The sequence below is a fragment of the Phragmites australis genome, chromosome 16 (assembly GCF_958298935.1).
Source record: "Phragmites australis chromosome 16, lpPhrAust1.1, whole genome shotgun sequence".
Classification (NCBI taxonomy): Eukaryota; Viridiplantae; Streptophyta; class Magnoliopsida; order Poales; family Poaceae; genus Phragmites; species Phragmites australis.
In genome coordinates this window covers 22,580,838-22,597,488 of record NC_084936.1, presented here as the reverse complement: position 1 = coordinate 22,597,488, position 16,651 = coordinate 22,580,838, and the positions used below count along the sequence as shown (strand labels likewise).

General features: G+C 43.7%; 2 protein-coding genes across 2 annotated transcripts; one reads left to right on the top strand and one right to left on the bottom strand.

The window, feature by feature from the left end:
- Window positions 1–678: 678 nt before the first annotated feature.
- On the bottom strand, window positions 679–7,792 carry LOC133895430 (putative 1-phosphatidylinositol-3-phosphate 5-kinase FAB1C). The gene is made up of 11 exons (XM_062335736.1): window positions 7,055–7,792; window positions 5,938–6,687; window positions 5,693–5,846; window positions 5,276–5,614; window positions 4,248–5,045; window positions 3,812–4,143; window positions 3,604–3,730; window positions 3,340–3,498; window positions 1,780–3,249; window positions 1,426–1,683; window positions 679–1,246 (listed from the first exon to the last, which is right to left on the bottom strand). The coding sequence occupies exons 1-11, from the start codon at window positions 7,291–7,293 to the stop codon at window positions 992–994; spliced, it is 4,881 nt and encodes a 1,626-aa protein (XP_062191720.1). The 5' UTR covers window positions 7,294–7,792; the 3' UTR covers window positions 679–991.
- A 5,925-nt stretch (window positions 7,793–13,717) lies between these two features.
- LOC133895429 (uncharacterized) lies at window positions 13,718–16,003 on the top strand. Its single transcript, XM_062335734.1, has 2 exons — window positions 13,718–14,612; window positions 14,695–16,003. Exons 1-2 carry the CDS (start codon window positions 13,741–13,743, stop codon window positions 15,386–15,388), a joined length of 1,566 nt encoding a protein of 521 aa, XP_062191718.1. The 5' UTR covers window positions 13,718–13,740; the 3' UTR covers window positions 15,389–16,003.
- The last annotated feature ends 648 nt before the right edge of the window (window positions 16,004–16,651 follow it).

Sequence of the window (16,651 nt, the reverse complement as noted above, 5' to 3'; positions counted from 1 at the left end):
TAGCCTATGTATTATGTGAGAGCTTTTGTATGCAAAAACACTTTATAATCCACTGAAAATAGGACGTTTCTCTACAAGAAATGAAGTTTATATTTCCTCTTGCGCTTGTGTTCTTCTTTTTCTAGTTTACCTCTATTGGATCCCTTGCTTGGTTGCAAGTTTCTTGATTTTTGTTGCGATTTTTGTTCTGGTTTGAGCTGAAATTTTTTACCATGTTGAAGTGGTTCTTCTTGTTGCTAGAGGTATAAAATTTACATTCAGCATTAGTCTTGAATTCACATGTCTCTAAATCATCAACTTGAAGAGTTTCTTCACCCGGTGACTATCTCCTTAGATTTAAGTGTTTATTTATCGAATTACAAATTTTTGTATGCAATGACATATAGATTGATTTTCAATAGAATCTAATGTTTAATTACATCCATAAGAACCATGTTTTCTTAGAGGATCTTTTGATGCAGCATATTTCTGTCGAGTTTTTGCTTCCGTATATTATTTTAAGATAAATTGGGTGAAAGATTAGAAAAAAAACCATCCAAAAAGTTAATAAGACATATTTATCACCCTCTAATCACCATTCTCGATTTCTCTGGGCACCATTCTTGATTCTACAATGTTCGACCTATACATGCACCATGCACCGTGCCTTACTGGCATCTCTGTTCCACAATGTAGCACTTAACATACAAACTGGGGTATCCTTGGATTTCTCCGCACTTTGTCCATAAATTTTCCTTTTTCAACTATGTAGGTCGTAATATACATGGATCAATCCTCTATCTGTGGCTGGACGACCATGCTTGGTGTCCAGGGGGAGGATGATCCTACCTATGGCTACAGATGATACAAGTTGGTACAAATTGAATTGACTAACCCTCTCACACTAGGCACAGAAAGAATGGGCTTCGTCTCGACACAACCTTTACTCAATGTTTACTACGGCAACGATGCTTCTGATGGTCTGGTTACAGTGAACAATCTATGTTAGTTGTCACGAGGACCACTGGTCCGGCACGGTGAGAAAGTACTTGGACATGGCTTTCCTGAATCTCTTCTTGTATTGCATTGGAGATATGACGGTAGGGGATTCGTTTTTGGGGCCGCCAAGAATCCCTGAGGCCTTCACCCAAGTCTCCAGCTGTTTGTCCCAGGTGTACTGGCGCAAGTAGTCGATGATGCCAATAACAAGCTCTTTCTTCTCCTCGTCGATACCAACAAGAAGTGAGTAATCCATGACATCCACCAACTGCAAAGCAAAGTAGACCGAGTTACAACTGTCAAATTTCTCCGAGACAATCATGTAACACCCATATAGAGTAAAATTATGGCAGAGTATAGTTGGTGCTAATGTAGAAACTTGGCAATCTAATTAAATATTCAAATATATTGGTTAAACAGTAGGCACAAAGCAATATAACCACGTACCGCAAGAAATGAAGTATCATTCCAGACAGCTCTTTCCAACCTTCGTTTTGCCTTGCTCCCCAAAAATATAGGCTTAGTATGCAATGCCTCTATGAGGTTTGAATCCAAGAGGACTTTGCTGTCCCCAGACGTGTACCGTGAGCGTAATGAACCCTTTAGGTCATACACCCTAGATATCTTCCTTTCAAAGAAAAGATTCTCCATCACCATCAGATCCATTTTTACTTCTCTCCCGGCTTTCAAGCTCTTGGTACTAACCTGAACTCAAGCAAAAAGGGCAAAATAGAATCCAGGGTGATGTTTTACACTTCACAGTTCGATAAACAATGATGCAACAAGTGAAGAAAAACAAACCTGATATAATCCTACTATTTTGGCCAGGCAAGTTGGGCTACCAGAAGTTAAGGATTCCATCAAATACTTGAAGTACTGAGGAGCAAATTCTACAAAAGAATCCAGCTCTGTCCTGGTGACTTGTTTGATTATGAACCTCTCATCCATCGTCTTTGCAAAGTAAACATTGCTTTTTCCACCTTGCGCGCTCCATCTCTTGCAGCGACTTAGAGAACGTATGTAATCAATATCCTTGGGACAGCATTTCTTTCTGAGTGCAGCAAAATGCTTTTCAAAATAGCAAACCACAGAGAATTTTGCTTTATCTGGAGAAATAGGTGATTCATCATCGAAGGAAAACTTAAAATGAGTTCCCTTAGAATCCAATTGTTCTTCTTGTGAGGGTGAGGACCCCTCAAGTCCAAGGCTGCTGAACTCAGTAGTATTTGGCAGATGTGAAAAACTCAAACATGAATTTAGTCTGCGTGTGACTTGTTGTGCATATTCTTCTGAAGTCATGGCATATGACACGATACTGGTGGGCTCATCATCATAGACTGCAACAACAACATTATCTTCATATCCAATCTGGGGTAACAGCCGTGCCCCATCATCAATCATATCTGAAGCAGATGAGATGTATGTCGGTGTACGGGCAAGAATAACATTTAATTTCTCTATTACCCCAGGAGACCTTTGAGAACAGGCCCTCCGCATATTTGGAATTGGATCTTTCAGGATGCTCGTCATATTTCCAAAGCACTCAGCAGATTTAAATGACGGCAGATGCAAAGAAGTAGGAGCTAATCCAGTTCGTTCTCGCTGACGCAACCCCAGTGTAGAATTAAACGAGTGAATTCTAACAGGGGTTACGACATTCCTATAATTTGAACTGTCCAACAAATTAAAGGATCCATTTTCATCAGTTTTGGTGAAAGTTTGTGGAAGATCATACTGTAAATCACTAGATCCAGTCCATGCCAAATCGATCTTATCAGAGAAAATGGATGCAAGTGAGGGTAACCTCTCAACAGGTTCCATATCATTCATAGGTTCACTAATAGACCACTCTTTCTCTCCATTGAATCTGCTGTAGACTTTGTCAAGATCCTCTTCACCATCCATAAGATGACCCACCAGACCAATCTGCAAATTTGTATCAGCCACGCCGTATTCATTATCATTCAAGTGCCCCTCTCTGGATAACAAAGATTTTCTTGGACTTCCTGAAGATTTTCCAATCTCAATATCTCCACGAAGCAAATCAGCTTTCCATTCCTTCAGTCCGGTGTCTAGGAGAATATCAAGATTATCAGGATTGGTCTTTGAAATATGACCATGTGTTTTAAGAAGTGAGTCTACATGACATAGCCTCCGATCCCAAATGTACGCATCAAGAAGAAGACCACGCCTCAAGCGGTTGAGCTCCAGAATATCAATTGATGCCTGCATGGGGTGATTGCTATCCCTTATAACTGGTAACATCAATATCTGCAAGAAAAAAGGGGAAATAAATTAACATAAATAGTTGTGGTCCTGGATAAAATTGAAGAATATGACAAGAAAGTCTTATTGCGCCACCTCATATTCATTTTTTTCCATTTTAAGCAAATCCTTCATCTCAATAATCTGCCTTTGAACACCTTCCTTCATTGGTTCATCCTCATTTACAATGTTCTTTTCAATACGGTGAAGAAATTCAGATACCTCCACATGCAAGGATTCCATTTTGCCAAATATCTATAGAAACAAGGTACATGAGCACAATATTGTTCTTCAAGTACAGCTGGTGTGTTGGATGCAGAAGATAAACATAGTTTCCACAAATTTGATAAAATATCATACCTCAATTGCCACCTTTTTCAGCCACTCCTGTGGACTGCGACAATTGAAATCCAGTACAGATGGTGGAAGGTTTACTGATAGAATGTCAACAGGAGAATATCTGAAGAAAGCCACCATGTTTCCATACCTGGATTTTTAAGTTAAATTGTTGAAATCTCATTGGAGGATTAAACAATGGGAGTTTGCAAAGGATGTAGCAGTCACATACCCGTAAAAACGAAGGCAGTCCCTCTGGAGAGAGTGTCCACAGCTTGCAACTCGGTTAGCTGTAGCATGATTCGAAAAACTTAGCTCCAGGAATTTCCCAAAAGACAGACCCCAGGCGGCATCCGACATAATTATCCTTCGTGTGGCAGGTGGAACTCCATCCTTAGATTCGCACTTGAGGCACCTGTGCCACATCCATATCCTTCCATCATGTTCGCCGGGCAACTTTCGAGATAGAAGCCTCCTAACACTAATTGTTAGGCTCCCATGCTGATGAGTATAGCACCTGACATGTGATTCCGATGGCTCTTTGCATGACTGGCAGCAATATGCCTGACAAAAGGAATGAAAAAGTACAAACCATTAGTTCTTAAAAACTATAATAAGAAGGTCCAACATGACAACGTACATATTCATAAAATGAATATGGGACGTGCCTGATCAAATAAGTCTTCCCGAAGGTATCTCCCAAGTGGCTTATCAAAGCTACCATAAAACTTGATGCGGAAAAGCTGGGAACGCTCGCATACCAAGCCTTTTGGGATACAAGTACTTGACAGTGAAACTAAGATGCTCTGATGATTGTCAGTACCAGGAAAATATTCACCAGAAAATTCATTCTGGTCATGTTGGTCTGCTGAGTGATAGTCATCACGCGGTTTGTTATCCCTATAGTCTACTTCTTGATATTTCTTTGCTAAAACCTCATCTTGATGGGCATTTTTTCCAAGCTTTGCAGAGTTATGAAAATGTTGATATTGCATCCTCGAATCATGATCCATGGAACATAGAGATGTTTTATGCCTATTGAATGAACCAGTTGCTTGGGATCTACAATGTTCACAAGAGTTCAGATCATCAACAGAATTTTCAGATTCTCTATGCCCACAGTCACCCATGAACCCCTGGGCTTCCTCATTTGATGGTAATGAACTAGGTGATACAGAGATGTTCTCAAACATCCTGTTGGCCGTAGTAGTCTGTGAGAGTTTGTCCTGTTCAAGTTTAAGTCCATGAGGAATACCAACAGTAGCAGATCCAGCGACATAGTTATTTGCACAGTTTCTCATATCTCGCTTCACCACCACAGGCATAGAAGGAAATTTAGGAAGTGTTGCACCTTCATCCGCAAAGAATGATGTTTCAAGAGAAAGGTGATAAGCGGCAAAGACTGCAAGATGTACAGCTCGCTTAATCCTCTTTAGTTCCTCTTGGCAGGAACCTCTCAGTAGAACCTACATAAAATTTTGATATAATTATTAGAAAAATGTGTAATACTTTTATAAAGTAAAAACAAGAAATTGAATTTCAATTAAAGTAAAAGTAAGAAATTGAACTCCAACTAAATACAGGCATAGTGCTAATACTCTCCATAATGGATTTAACGATCAGTATTTAACGTTAGCCGTTGACATGAGCTCTGCATTCCAATCAAATGATCTTGGAACAGCAAAGGGATCATTACCGTGCAACCCAAACGCCTTGGGCAACCTTCAAAGAACATCAGTGTCTTGCTTGACCTCCGATTTGACTGTTTAGCCGATGAGAATTCCAGAACTTTTTGCACCTTGAACACTTCACACTGACCTAGCCTTGCCGAAGCAATATTGTCAACTGATGAGACAATTTGTGCCCCTGTGCATCTTGATATCCTATCCAAAAGTGGCCTCTTAACATTCAGAACTAACGAAATATCTTTTGAAAAGAGCTCCTGAGCTGAAGATGAGACGCTTTTCTCGACTAGCACCACATTAGGTCGCCGGGACTCGATCTTTCCAACAATCGTTCTCAGGTGCTCCTTCTCCTGCATTAAGGGCATTTCTTCAGTAAGAGCAGAAATATAACAAACAAATGTCCAGTATGAGTATAAATAGGCAGAGACCTGTTCAAGTATCCTGTCAATGGATGCAAGTTTATTAGGAACCCTGTGGTACTCAAGTGCGCCCCCTAAAATGAGCAATTTCGCACTCCTATGCTCAGATACCATGCGTTTGTGTTTTACATTCTTAGAGCAAACAACTCCTCTGACAAAATTACTGTATAAAAGAAATTACTCATCAGTTCCACATGATGGTCGGAATTACTATTTCAATTATAGTCAACTAAAAAACTATTGAAAAAGCATACCTATCGCTTGGATCCCCTGATGCTATACATTTGACCTTCACATAATCAGTAGGATCCATGCTGCCTCCTTTCTTGGTATCTGGCCTCACATAGCTTGCTGCTTGCCAAGCTAAGGATGATACAGTATCAAGCCAATTTTTGGATCCATCTTCGTTTCCCAGATCAATGCCTTCTGCCTTCAGTAACTGAGCCACAAGAGCTCGGAAATGACCAAGCACAGCATTCCTCAGACCCTCTTTCTGAGCAATGTTTGTGACCTCGTCAACACCAGCTATTTTGTTAGTGCTAAAGCTACCAGGAACAAGAGGCCTGCTTGAGTCTCCGACCTCATCATCCTTGTCATCGAATCCAAATAACCTTGATTCGATGTCATCACCCTCATCTTCTGGTGGTGGTGGGCACCAAATATTGGCACCAAAATCGACAGGATATTGAGTTCTGTTTCCTTCTCCACCTTTGTCAGTGACACTATTATTCATGTGTTCCAGTGGACCATCAGATCCTACACTCGCCTTTGTACCATATCCAGGAGAATCCGGGCTGAATCGGCCATTCTTCCTGTATGTCGGCGAGCCATTGTTCTCCCTCATCCAAGATGGGCTCTCCAAGGGACTTGGGGTCAAGGACCGGTTGATCTCATTAGGGGTACTAACACTAACGGAGTCTGTGTCTGAAAAGTCATGTAAGAAGCCATTCCCTGGGGTGAAAAACTGAACCCCGGACTCATAGTCATCCTCCTCATCCGCTCGACTGCATCAGTAAAAACCAATTCCACAAAAAATTAGCACAATAAATTGACTAATTCTAAAACAACAGGATGGCAAGCATAAACTTATGTGAGAATTTCGTGTGTGTGGGGGGGGGGGGGGAACTTCTGTGAGAATTACTTGCTCCCACTACCAGATAATAAATACGAATCACAAGTTATCAATTTTGTGTTATTCAAACCCAAGTCACCCAAATAAAGAAGGTAAAGACCTTGAGCTAAAATAATAAATAAATCCTAAAGCCTCCCAATCTCACCTTTCCCTTTTCCTCCATAGCAAGTCAGAATGGAAACTTGAAACGTATGTATAGCTTTTTACGAGGAGACGGAAACGGAGGCGTAGCACAGTACCTGACAGCGCCGCAGCGGAGCAGCTGCGGCGAGGAGATCTGTCGGCGCAAGGCGATGGCGCGCCTGCCCCCGGATCTCGCCGCGGCGGGCGGCGGCGGCGGCGGCGAGTCTGCGGGGGACAGCCCCCCGCTGCGGGACCTCGGCGTAGCAGGCGGACGGCCGTCGGCCGGCGTGGGGCCGGCGATGAAGGATCTGACCTTTTGCACCGCCCCCAGCACCGAGAAGTCCACCATTCCCATCGCCAGCACTCCAAAAATCACCCAAAAAAAACTAGAAAAATAAAGGGAAAAAATGTCACGCCTTCGCTTCGTCCGGCGAGGCTAAAACTCCTCTCCGGCGACGAGACAGCGGCGGCGGCGGCGGCGGCGGAGGTCCGTTCGTAAGCCGCGTGGGGGGTTAGTTTCTCCTCTCTTCAACCCACAGCGGCGGTGCGTGTGTATGTAAGTATGTATCTACAGGCGGCGGCTAGTTAGCGGCGGGAGGCATTTGGGGGTCAGCCAATGCCCGACTGGTCGGTGGGCATAGGCCGGCGGCTCCTCGCCGGCCGGGCGTCGCCGTGCGGTGCGGCCGCGCTACGCGTCGGTGCGAGGGGTCGCGGCGGGGGAGGGGGTGGGGAGCATGGCCCGCGGAGACGAGATGGAAGCGGATGGGCCGGCGAGAGAGACGAGAGGAAGGTGCCCGCAAAAGCAATGGCGGAATGGAAGAGGTGGGAGGAGGGTGGGGCGGGGTTTTTAATTGCTGAGAGAGAATGCTCTCTCTGGTGATGGGAGGGGCAGCATCTTTCAGACAAAAAGAAAAAAAAATGGAATGGTGGTATTAATTGGTGCGTACACGTAGAAATACCAAATACAAGGCCGTATATACGAGGCGAGGTGTGCTCAAGATATTTTGTTGGTGGGTAATTGATGAGCTTATATTGTTTGGAGGCAGGCAGTAAATCAAAATTGATGAGTTTATATTGTTTAATTATTAGTAGATTCATTATGAAATGTTCTTCTACACAATATAGTTTTGCCAATTTTTTCATATATAATTAGAAAAAAATAAATGGTATTTAAAGTCTTTTAATTAGCCACCGGCTCTATATCATGAATGGTATTAGTAGATTCATTATGAAATGTTCTTCTACATAATATATTTTAGCTGATTTTTTACTATGTAATTAGAAAAAAAATAATAGTCGTTAAAGTCTATTAATTAGTTACCGAATCTATGTCATGAGTGCAGTATCTTGAAGGTTGTTTTTAAGCGGCAGCGTGTATTGTACTTGTAGGTACAAGATTGTTTTTTTTTGGGTCTAATTATACAATCCACATTTTGCTCAAATTTTTACTAGATAATCGTTATTATTTGATACATGTGGCTACTCTATTTGCTGTTTCCTAAAGGTGTTTGTTTGCCCTCAAAAGTTGGGCGGCTCCACCTAGGCTAATAATCCCTTGAATAAGAGTGATAGACACCTTCAAAAAGCATTGTATACGTGGTAGGGGCAAAATTCAATAATAGGAGTAGTTGATGAATATACCATCAAATAAATTAGCAACATATATACAACTCCTACTTCAGTATTTGACGGTTGGGACCCACAGTTTTCTGCCCCCACATGTCGGTGTGGCATGGGCAGAATAATTGGGTCGTGTTGAATCAAATGGAATTTCAGATCCACTAGAATATTCAGAAAACCGAAAGTGGATGCCCTGTGTCATGGTCGGATAGATAGACAACCATATCAATCTCGTATGGCTGCATCTCAGATAGGACGGTTGTCAATAGTGTTTTTTTTAGAAAAGTGTCCTCTTCTCTCTCTCTCCTTAGCAGTTTATATTGTTAAAGACACTGCTTAATTTAGATATTAAACATTCCGAAAAATACATATCCTACAAAATATTCAAGAACCATGAGATTCTATGCGAAAAAGCATATTTCAAAACGAGAGAGTTACACGCTTTCAAAAAATCTTTTCAGCATTAGAAAGGTGCCTCTACTGTTTGCCAAAGGAGGAGCTGAGCCTCCTACTGTTGCCAATTTTTAGTTTTCTCTTCTTGTTTTATTTTGAGTTGTCTCGAGACATTTCAACGACAGTTGATAGAGAAAAATATATCTAGAATCAGGAAAATTAGAAGCACATAATTGCTTGAACCAAAACGAGAAGAACATAACCCCTTGACAGTTAAGCGTGTGCGTATATACTCCTAAAATTAGCACTAGTTAGCATTATTTCTATCAGCCTCGACAGTGCTAGCATAACTGTACATGTAATCTTCACAAGCTGAAGAGTGAAGACGCTCCTTGCACGGCCGGTGGTAGTTGTTAGCCTATGAGCATGGGAGGGACTGGCCATTACGGATGGTTTTATTTTTATTTCTTCCCGCCATGAATCTCCCCCCTATCGGCATTGTTATACATGACTCTTAATCACTACGTAAAAAACCCTTTGAACGTGTCACCTCAAACACGTCACTGATGATTATACATAAGTAACGAATACGTACCCATCATTAATAACGTACATAGTGACATGTCTGAATGAAGATCTTTCATTGATGACTACATATATATAAGTGACGAGTCTAGACCCTTTACTTATGAAAACAATTAAAAAACAAAAATATAAAAGAACAACTAAAAAACTAACCAATAAGAGCAGCAAATGGCCAGTGGTAGATCATCAAGAGAAATAATGCCATCTAAGATTTGCACAGATGAACAGAGAAACAATTTCCTGGTAGTTCATCAGCCAGCACAGCTGCTCCCTCTCTGAGTCTGTCAGCCATGGATGCGCCTGCGCGCCAAAGACACAGACGCAAATATATGCTTACATGGCTCGATCCGTTCAAGACTCGGGTGCAGCACAAGAATAGTGACGTGCAGTTGCTTTACCTTGAGGTAGATGTCAATGGCGCGGTAGAGGCTGTCGTTGAGGGCCGGGGCGTGGTGCATGTGTCCTCACCTCCAGTGTTCCAGAGGAAGTGTGCGTAGGCGGTGGCGTGGTGCGAGTTGTCGGGCTCAGCCGCGATGGCCTCCTGGTAGGTGTCCTCCGTGGCCGTGAGGTCGTTCTGCGCCATCCACAGGAAGGTCGCGTACTGGTTCAGTGCCTCCGTGTCTGTCGGCTCCGCGCGCACCGCCCTCTCGAAATAGTGCTCCCCCTACAACAAAACAAGAGTTACTATTGGTAACGGCTGTTGTCAAACCGTCGAACAGGTGGTGGGCGTCGCTGAGGGGACCTACCGGTCGTGGTCGTTCTACACAAGGTAAAGGAACTACGCGAAGTTGGCGAGGATGAGCGAGTTGTTCAGCTCATTAGGGACGGCCTACTCGTACATCTGTTGCATCCTGGCGTGCTCGGTGACACCCACCACCTGTTCGACGACGGCGTAGTGCATCAACAAGCCGATGATGTTCTCGGGGCTCATGCCTCTCGACTGCATCGCCGTGATGAGCCTCTTGTACACGGGCAGCCTAAGCAACGACACTGCTTGTACCACTAGTCTGCGCTTGGTGATCTCGGCTTCCCAACAGTGCTTATGCCGTTCCAGATCACCGTCTCATCGAGGATCTTCGCCGTGTATTGCTCCAGCATGGGCCACCGAAGCGCCTTGGGCTACCGTTCCCTGTTGTTGCCCTTGGCCCGTTGAGGAGGCGGAGGAAGAGGAGGAGCCTACAACGGCGACTGCGGTGCAATCTAGCTCCTCGCCTCCAAGGATCTGGCCCCAGCCTGCTTGGATCTGGCCCTGGCCTCCATGGATTCGGCCACCGCCTCCATGGATCATGGCTGCTGGAATGCCGAGCGCGCTCGGCCACCGGCATGGAAGAAAAAGAGAGAAGAGATACGAGAGAGATGATAGAGAAAGAGATAAGAACACGCCGTAAAGAGGGGATGCGAGAAACCGAAATCAATTAAGAGTTTAGGTCCGACCGCACATAGGTGATGGGTGGTAATATGACCCATCACCTTATGATCCGTCACTGATGATTTATTATTAGTGACAGATTATAATTAGATCTTGACCTAAAGCTATATAAGTGATGGGTTGTGGCGGGACCCGTCACTAAAAATTCTTTAGTGACGAGTCTTCTATGACCCGTCACTTATTTTGTATTTTCTTTGTCCGTTTTTCACGTAGTGATTAAAAACTTCTAAGAAAATCATTAAAAAAATCGAACTTCACTTAACTGCCTGGTGATTTATATTCTAGTCATTAGCATAATCATCTTGTCTGGCGACGATATTGGCATTTTGTCAATTAGGATTCAGGCTTCATGCAGGGTGGATCCAAACAAAAGAATCACCGGTATTATTACTACTACATTATAGTATCATCACATCTAATAAAACACTGATAAACATGTGTTTTCTATAGGGATTACCAAACTCTATTGGTGTCGTACGACACCATGGAACCACCATGGATCGGCAAATTTGGAAATTTAGACAACATACGCGACCGTATTTGCGAAAATAGACAACATGTCGACGTATTTGCAAATCTAGCACTCGTATTCGGTATCTCAAATACCGAAATTTGATTTTCGGAAACTGAAAATCCGAAAACACCGTATTCGACAACTGAGGTGCCGAATACGGCACTGTGGGCTGTATTCGGCACCTCAGTTGCCGAATACACCCTGTACTCTGTTGTATTCGGCAACTGAGGTGCCGAATACAGCCCACAGTGCCGTATTCGGCACCTCAGTTGCCGAATTCAGTACATCATGTCGCTTTCACGTCCTGTCGATGCTTTCGGTGTGTGCGTGCCAGTGGGATGCTGCTTTTGCGCTTAATAAAAGCCCTGGCTCGCAGAAGAGAGAAGGGAGAAGAGAAGAGAGCAGCAAAGGAGAGAAGGGAGAAGAGAAGAGAGCAGCAAAGGAGAGAAGGGAGAAGAGAAGAGAGCAGCAAAGGAGAGAAGGGAGAAGAAAAGAGAGCAGCAGTGGAGAGAAGAGAGTAGCAACGGAGCAACGCTAGGAGAAACAGCTCGAGCAGAGGGGGCAGCCGGAGAGGATCAACGCGAGCAGCAGCCGCGCTCAATTTCCTTAAGGTAAGTTTTTAGATTACGTAGTTAATTAGTAATTATAATTAGATTTTTCTTAGTTCGTTCAGAAGTATATTAATCATTTCGTCAGTATATTGTTAAATTCATTCAAGTACATTTGATTAATTATATTATTTTGGTAAATTAGAGTATTTAAATTAATGATTTAGTTGGGTTATATAATTTTTATTAGTAAGTGTGATTAGATTCTTTACTTAATATAGTAACATGAATTTACGGGATTTAATCTAGGTAATTAGTTTTATTAAAGTAATATAATTACGTAGTTAATTAGTAATTATAATTAGATTTTTCTTAGTTCGTTCAGAAGTATATTAGTCATTTCGTCAGTATATTGTTAAATTCATTCAAGTACATTTGATTAATTATATTATTTTGGTAAATTAGAGTATTTAAATTAATGATTTAGTTGGGTTATATAAGTTTTATTAGTAAGTGTGATTAGATTCTTTACTTAATATAGTAACATGAATTTACGTGATTTAATCTAGGTAATTAGTTTTATTAAAGTAATATAATTAATCAATTAACTTGATTAATTAGTTTAATCACTTAGGTTTGGTTGAACCGTAGAAGATAGTGTCCAGTAGCAACAAAGATGCATATTAGTTGTATATTGCACTATTTAATTAGTATTATTTTTGTATTTATTATTTATTACATGTATATTTATTTAGGAGATACGGTATGATTTTTCATATTTATTATGGAGAACGTCCCACAGTTCTGCACGGGAGACTTGTAACAATTCAGAACTGCCAGCACATAGAGAGTTCGGTTGAGGTACCTATTGATCTAGATGGCCTGAAATCACATATTATGCGCCTTTTGCGTGTGAACCAGCAGTCCCATACTGTTGTCTTAGAGGGTGTACGGCCGCGGCTTGTTCCAAATAGCTCGGTCATTGTCCATACGTTGTTCGAGATGAGTAGGAACAACGCATGGGCTTTGTACTCACGCAAGGCATTGGAGGAGAACTTTGATATGGCGGTGTACGTAAACATAGTGTCACGACTGGTGCAAGGTGATGCAGTGACCACTGTGGAAGGCTCAAGCCAGGAGGTGATGCATGAAGAGGATGGAGGGCATGTCGGGGAGGGCAGTTCCAGTAGAGAGGGAGGTAGAGTGGACCCTGGTGAGGTCGATGCAGGATGCATGGATAATGAAGACGGTGGTAGCGGGGATGAAGAAGCTGCTGACAATGATGACCCGATCCCGGCGATCCAGTACTTTCGTGGTACTGGGCTCCTGGAGTGTGTCGTCGTTGAGTATAACACCTTATCTAACTGGGGATACCAGAATAGCGACATTCAGGTCGGGCAACAGTTTCGTAACAGAGGGGAGGTCATCCACTTTATTAGCAACTATGCTGTAATAACAAGAAGGGACCACAAGTGCGCCCGGTCTAACCCTACGGAGTATGAGGTCAGGTGTACGAAGCACCCAAATTGCCCTTACTTCGTACGAGCACATCAGCCGAAATATGAGAACTATTTTGTGATTAGTAGACACACTCCACATACATGCAGCGAAGAGGCTATTAGGAATGTGAGCCACGCTGTTGATGCGAGGTTCGTAGCCCAACTCCTCATCACGATTATTGGCACAGAAATTTGTTTGTCGCCAAAATCGATTATGGGGGAGGTGCACACTAAGACTGGCATGCTTATCAATTACCACACCGCGTGGCGAGCGAAGCAGAAGGCGTTGAAGATGCTGTTTGGAAGCTTCGAAGAGTCATACAACAATGCTCCAAGACTGCTGCAGAAGATTGCCATGACGAATCCAGGGACTCAGTGGGCCATGGCGGATGAGTCGATCAGGCTAGATGATGGGTCATATAGCACCACTGACCGATACCTCATTAGGTTATTCTGGTCCTTTGGACAATGCATCGAAGCATTCAGGCATTGTAGGCCGGTTGTATGCGTGGATGCCACATTTCTAAGCGGCAAGTTCCATGGTACCCTTATGACAGCAATGGCGGCGGATGCAAATAATCAGATCATTCCTCTCGCCTTTGCAATGGTTGAGAGTGAAAACAATGATAGTTGGCTGTGGTTCCTCACCTTGGTAAGGACACGTGTCGTGGGAAATAGGGAACGAGTTTGCGTCATCTCAGACCGCAACAAGGGTCTTCTGCATGCGTTGGACGTGCTGCATGATAGCACAAACTGCTCCATTGCATGGCCTGATGTGGAGAGAAGATGGTGCATGCGACACTTGGGCGCGAACCTGTACACAAGGTACCGCAGCAAGTCGCTTGTAAAGAGATTCAAAGGGCTATGTCTTCAGAACCAGCAGGCGAAGTTCAATGAGATATGGAGAGAGTTAAATGAGACCACTCGCAAGATGATGGCAGACCAGCAAGCAGGGGAGGATCAACTGCGGGCGCAAATGGTTGGGGGCCAAACTATCGTTAGTCGTTCACGTGGTACATTTAGCCAGTGGATAGCGGGGAAGCCGGCGGAGCGTTGGGCCCTTATCCATGACACTCATGGTGCCAGGTTAGCGCATAGAATTGTAATGATCATATTGTACTGATTCTTATGCAAATAGCCATTCTAAAATTATTGTATCCCATGTTAGGTACTCCATCATGACAACGAACATAGCGGAGGCGTTCAACAATGTCCTGAAGGGAGTACGGGGCCTCCCGTTGTGTGCCATTATTGAGCTCACATTCTACAGAACGGCGGACTACTTTCGAGACCGTGGTAATGCTGCTATGAAGTGCAGCACACGGTTTTCACCTAAGGTGGAGCAAATCATATCAAGAAGGAGGAGCAAGGCACACTTTCATCGGTCGAGGATCTACGACTTGGCCAACAATGACTTTGAGGTCATGTGCCGCCGTAGGTATGCTTCAGGGTATAGCGCCGGGGACACCGTGCAGCAATGTCAACTTGGACCTAACGAGGTGAAGTGCACATGCAATAAGCCAAAACTGCACCATATCCCGTGCTCGCATGTCTTAGCCGCTTGCAGGGACATAGGTGGCAATGACGGATCACAGTACGTATCACCGTACTTCACGATCGATGCATTGAGGAGCACATGGCTTCCGAAGATGCGGTCCTTTAACATCGGAACCAACTACAAATCGATCGAGGGCCCTAAGTGGGTACCTTATCCACGAGCACGACGCACAGATCCTGGAAGGCCTAGATCTACGAGGCTGCAAGGTGACATGGATGAAGCAGATGCTGTTGATGGCCTTCGCAGGTGCAAACTTTGCAAACAACCTGGACATGACAGGAGGACTTGCCCGACCCGTCAGTAAACTATCAGCCCACTGTCAAACTGAACTGTCTTAGAGACTTTGTATTGTAAAATGTTATTCACCTGTTAGTTGTACTACTTATTGTGCATTATGTGGTTTGCACTGTACCCCTTTAGACAAGAAGTGACCATTGTATTGTAAATGTAATTTTATTTATTTATTTCGTGTTTCTTAAATATTCATGGATCCGTGTTTTGATGCAGAGACAGAGCGCAGGTAGTCAGTGAGCAAGAAATCTATGGCGGGATCCTCTAGTACAGGCTTTCCATGGACACCTGCAACGATCGCTATAGCACTTAATGCCTCCTTACAGGTTGTGCGCGAAGGAAACGATGATCCGTTAAAGGAGAACAACATAATCCAAGCCGTGGCGAAATTGCATGCAAGACCCATATGTTCTAGGTTAACCGCGCCACTCCAATGTGTAACCACCGAGGACCTTAGGGCCCTCTTGTATCACCGGCGTCAAATGTATCTGAGGGTCCGCGAACTGGCCGACCATCCTTCTGTGATAGGTTTCTCTAGGAGGCAAAGAACGATAGTAATGTCGCCAGACCAGTATGCATCCCATATTCAGGTATGTCATATAAACATTTGGTCACCCTACTTATCTTATTTCTATTGATTCGAACGGTCCTCTTCTGCGTCAGGCTTTCCCGGAAGACGAACAGTTGATCAACAAAGAAATCTCACACTTCTTGACGATGTGTATGCTCTTCGGCGGGGGTGTGATGCCTGGTTCGCGTAGAAGACGACTACAGTCAGCGAATCAAAGGGGTACAGAGGCGACCTCTACGAATCATCCAGATAATGACGAGGACGAAGACGATGACGATTTCATGCCCCCCATGCCTAGACGTTCGAACAGAAATACAGGAGAAAGTTCTAGGAACACTGCAAGAGGACGTTCACGCACAACATCGAGATGCCATACAACTGATAGGGAAATAGGACGTGGTACCACCTCGGAGAAACCTCAAGATGATGACGACGACGACGATTTCATGCCACAACGACCCCGCCCTCCGAGGCTTCCATCTCCGGAGGACACCGATGACCCTGAAAATGATGATGGATTTGCTCGTACTCATTTTTACAACTTCCCAGAACCACCTCGGAGACGACAACCATCTTACCCGGATAGCTTTGACCATCGCACCTGGAATTCTTACGCTAATTTGCGTCGCCACTTTCCTTCGCCCTAAGCATCTATTGTAACCCTATATATTTTATTCCCTTAAGGCATGATATTATGTTCTTTAG

Bases quoted from the DNA above. Each gene is read 5' to 3' on its own strand.
- LOC133895430 (XM_062335736.1), bottom strand. From the start codon at position 7,293: ATGGGAATGGTGGACTTCTCGGTGCTGGGGGCGGTGCAAAAGGTCAGA. The intron at 5,046-5,275 runs GTAATGATCCCT...AATTTTATGTAG, and splicing joins CAAGGCGTTTGGGTTGCACG to GTTCTACTGAGAGGTTCCTG. The intron at 3,731-3,811 runs GTATGTGACTGC...TTAAAAATCCAG, and splicing joins GACTGCCTTCGTTTTTACGG to GTATGGAAACATGGTGGCTT.
- LOC133895429 (XM_062335734.1), top strand. From the start codon at position 13,741: ATGGGGGAGGTGCACACTAAGACTGGCATGCTTATCAATTACCACACC. The intron at 14,613-14,694 runs GTTAGCGCATAG...ATCCCATGTTAG, and splicing joins CATGACACTCATGGTGCCAG to GTACTCCATCATGACAACGA.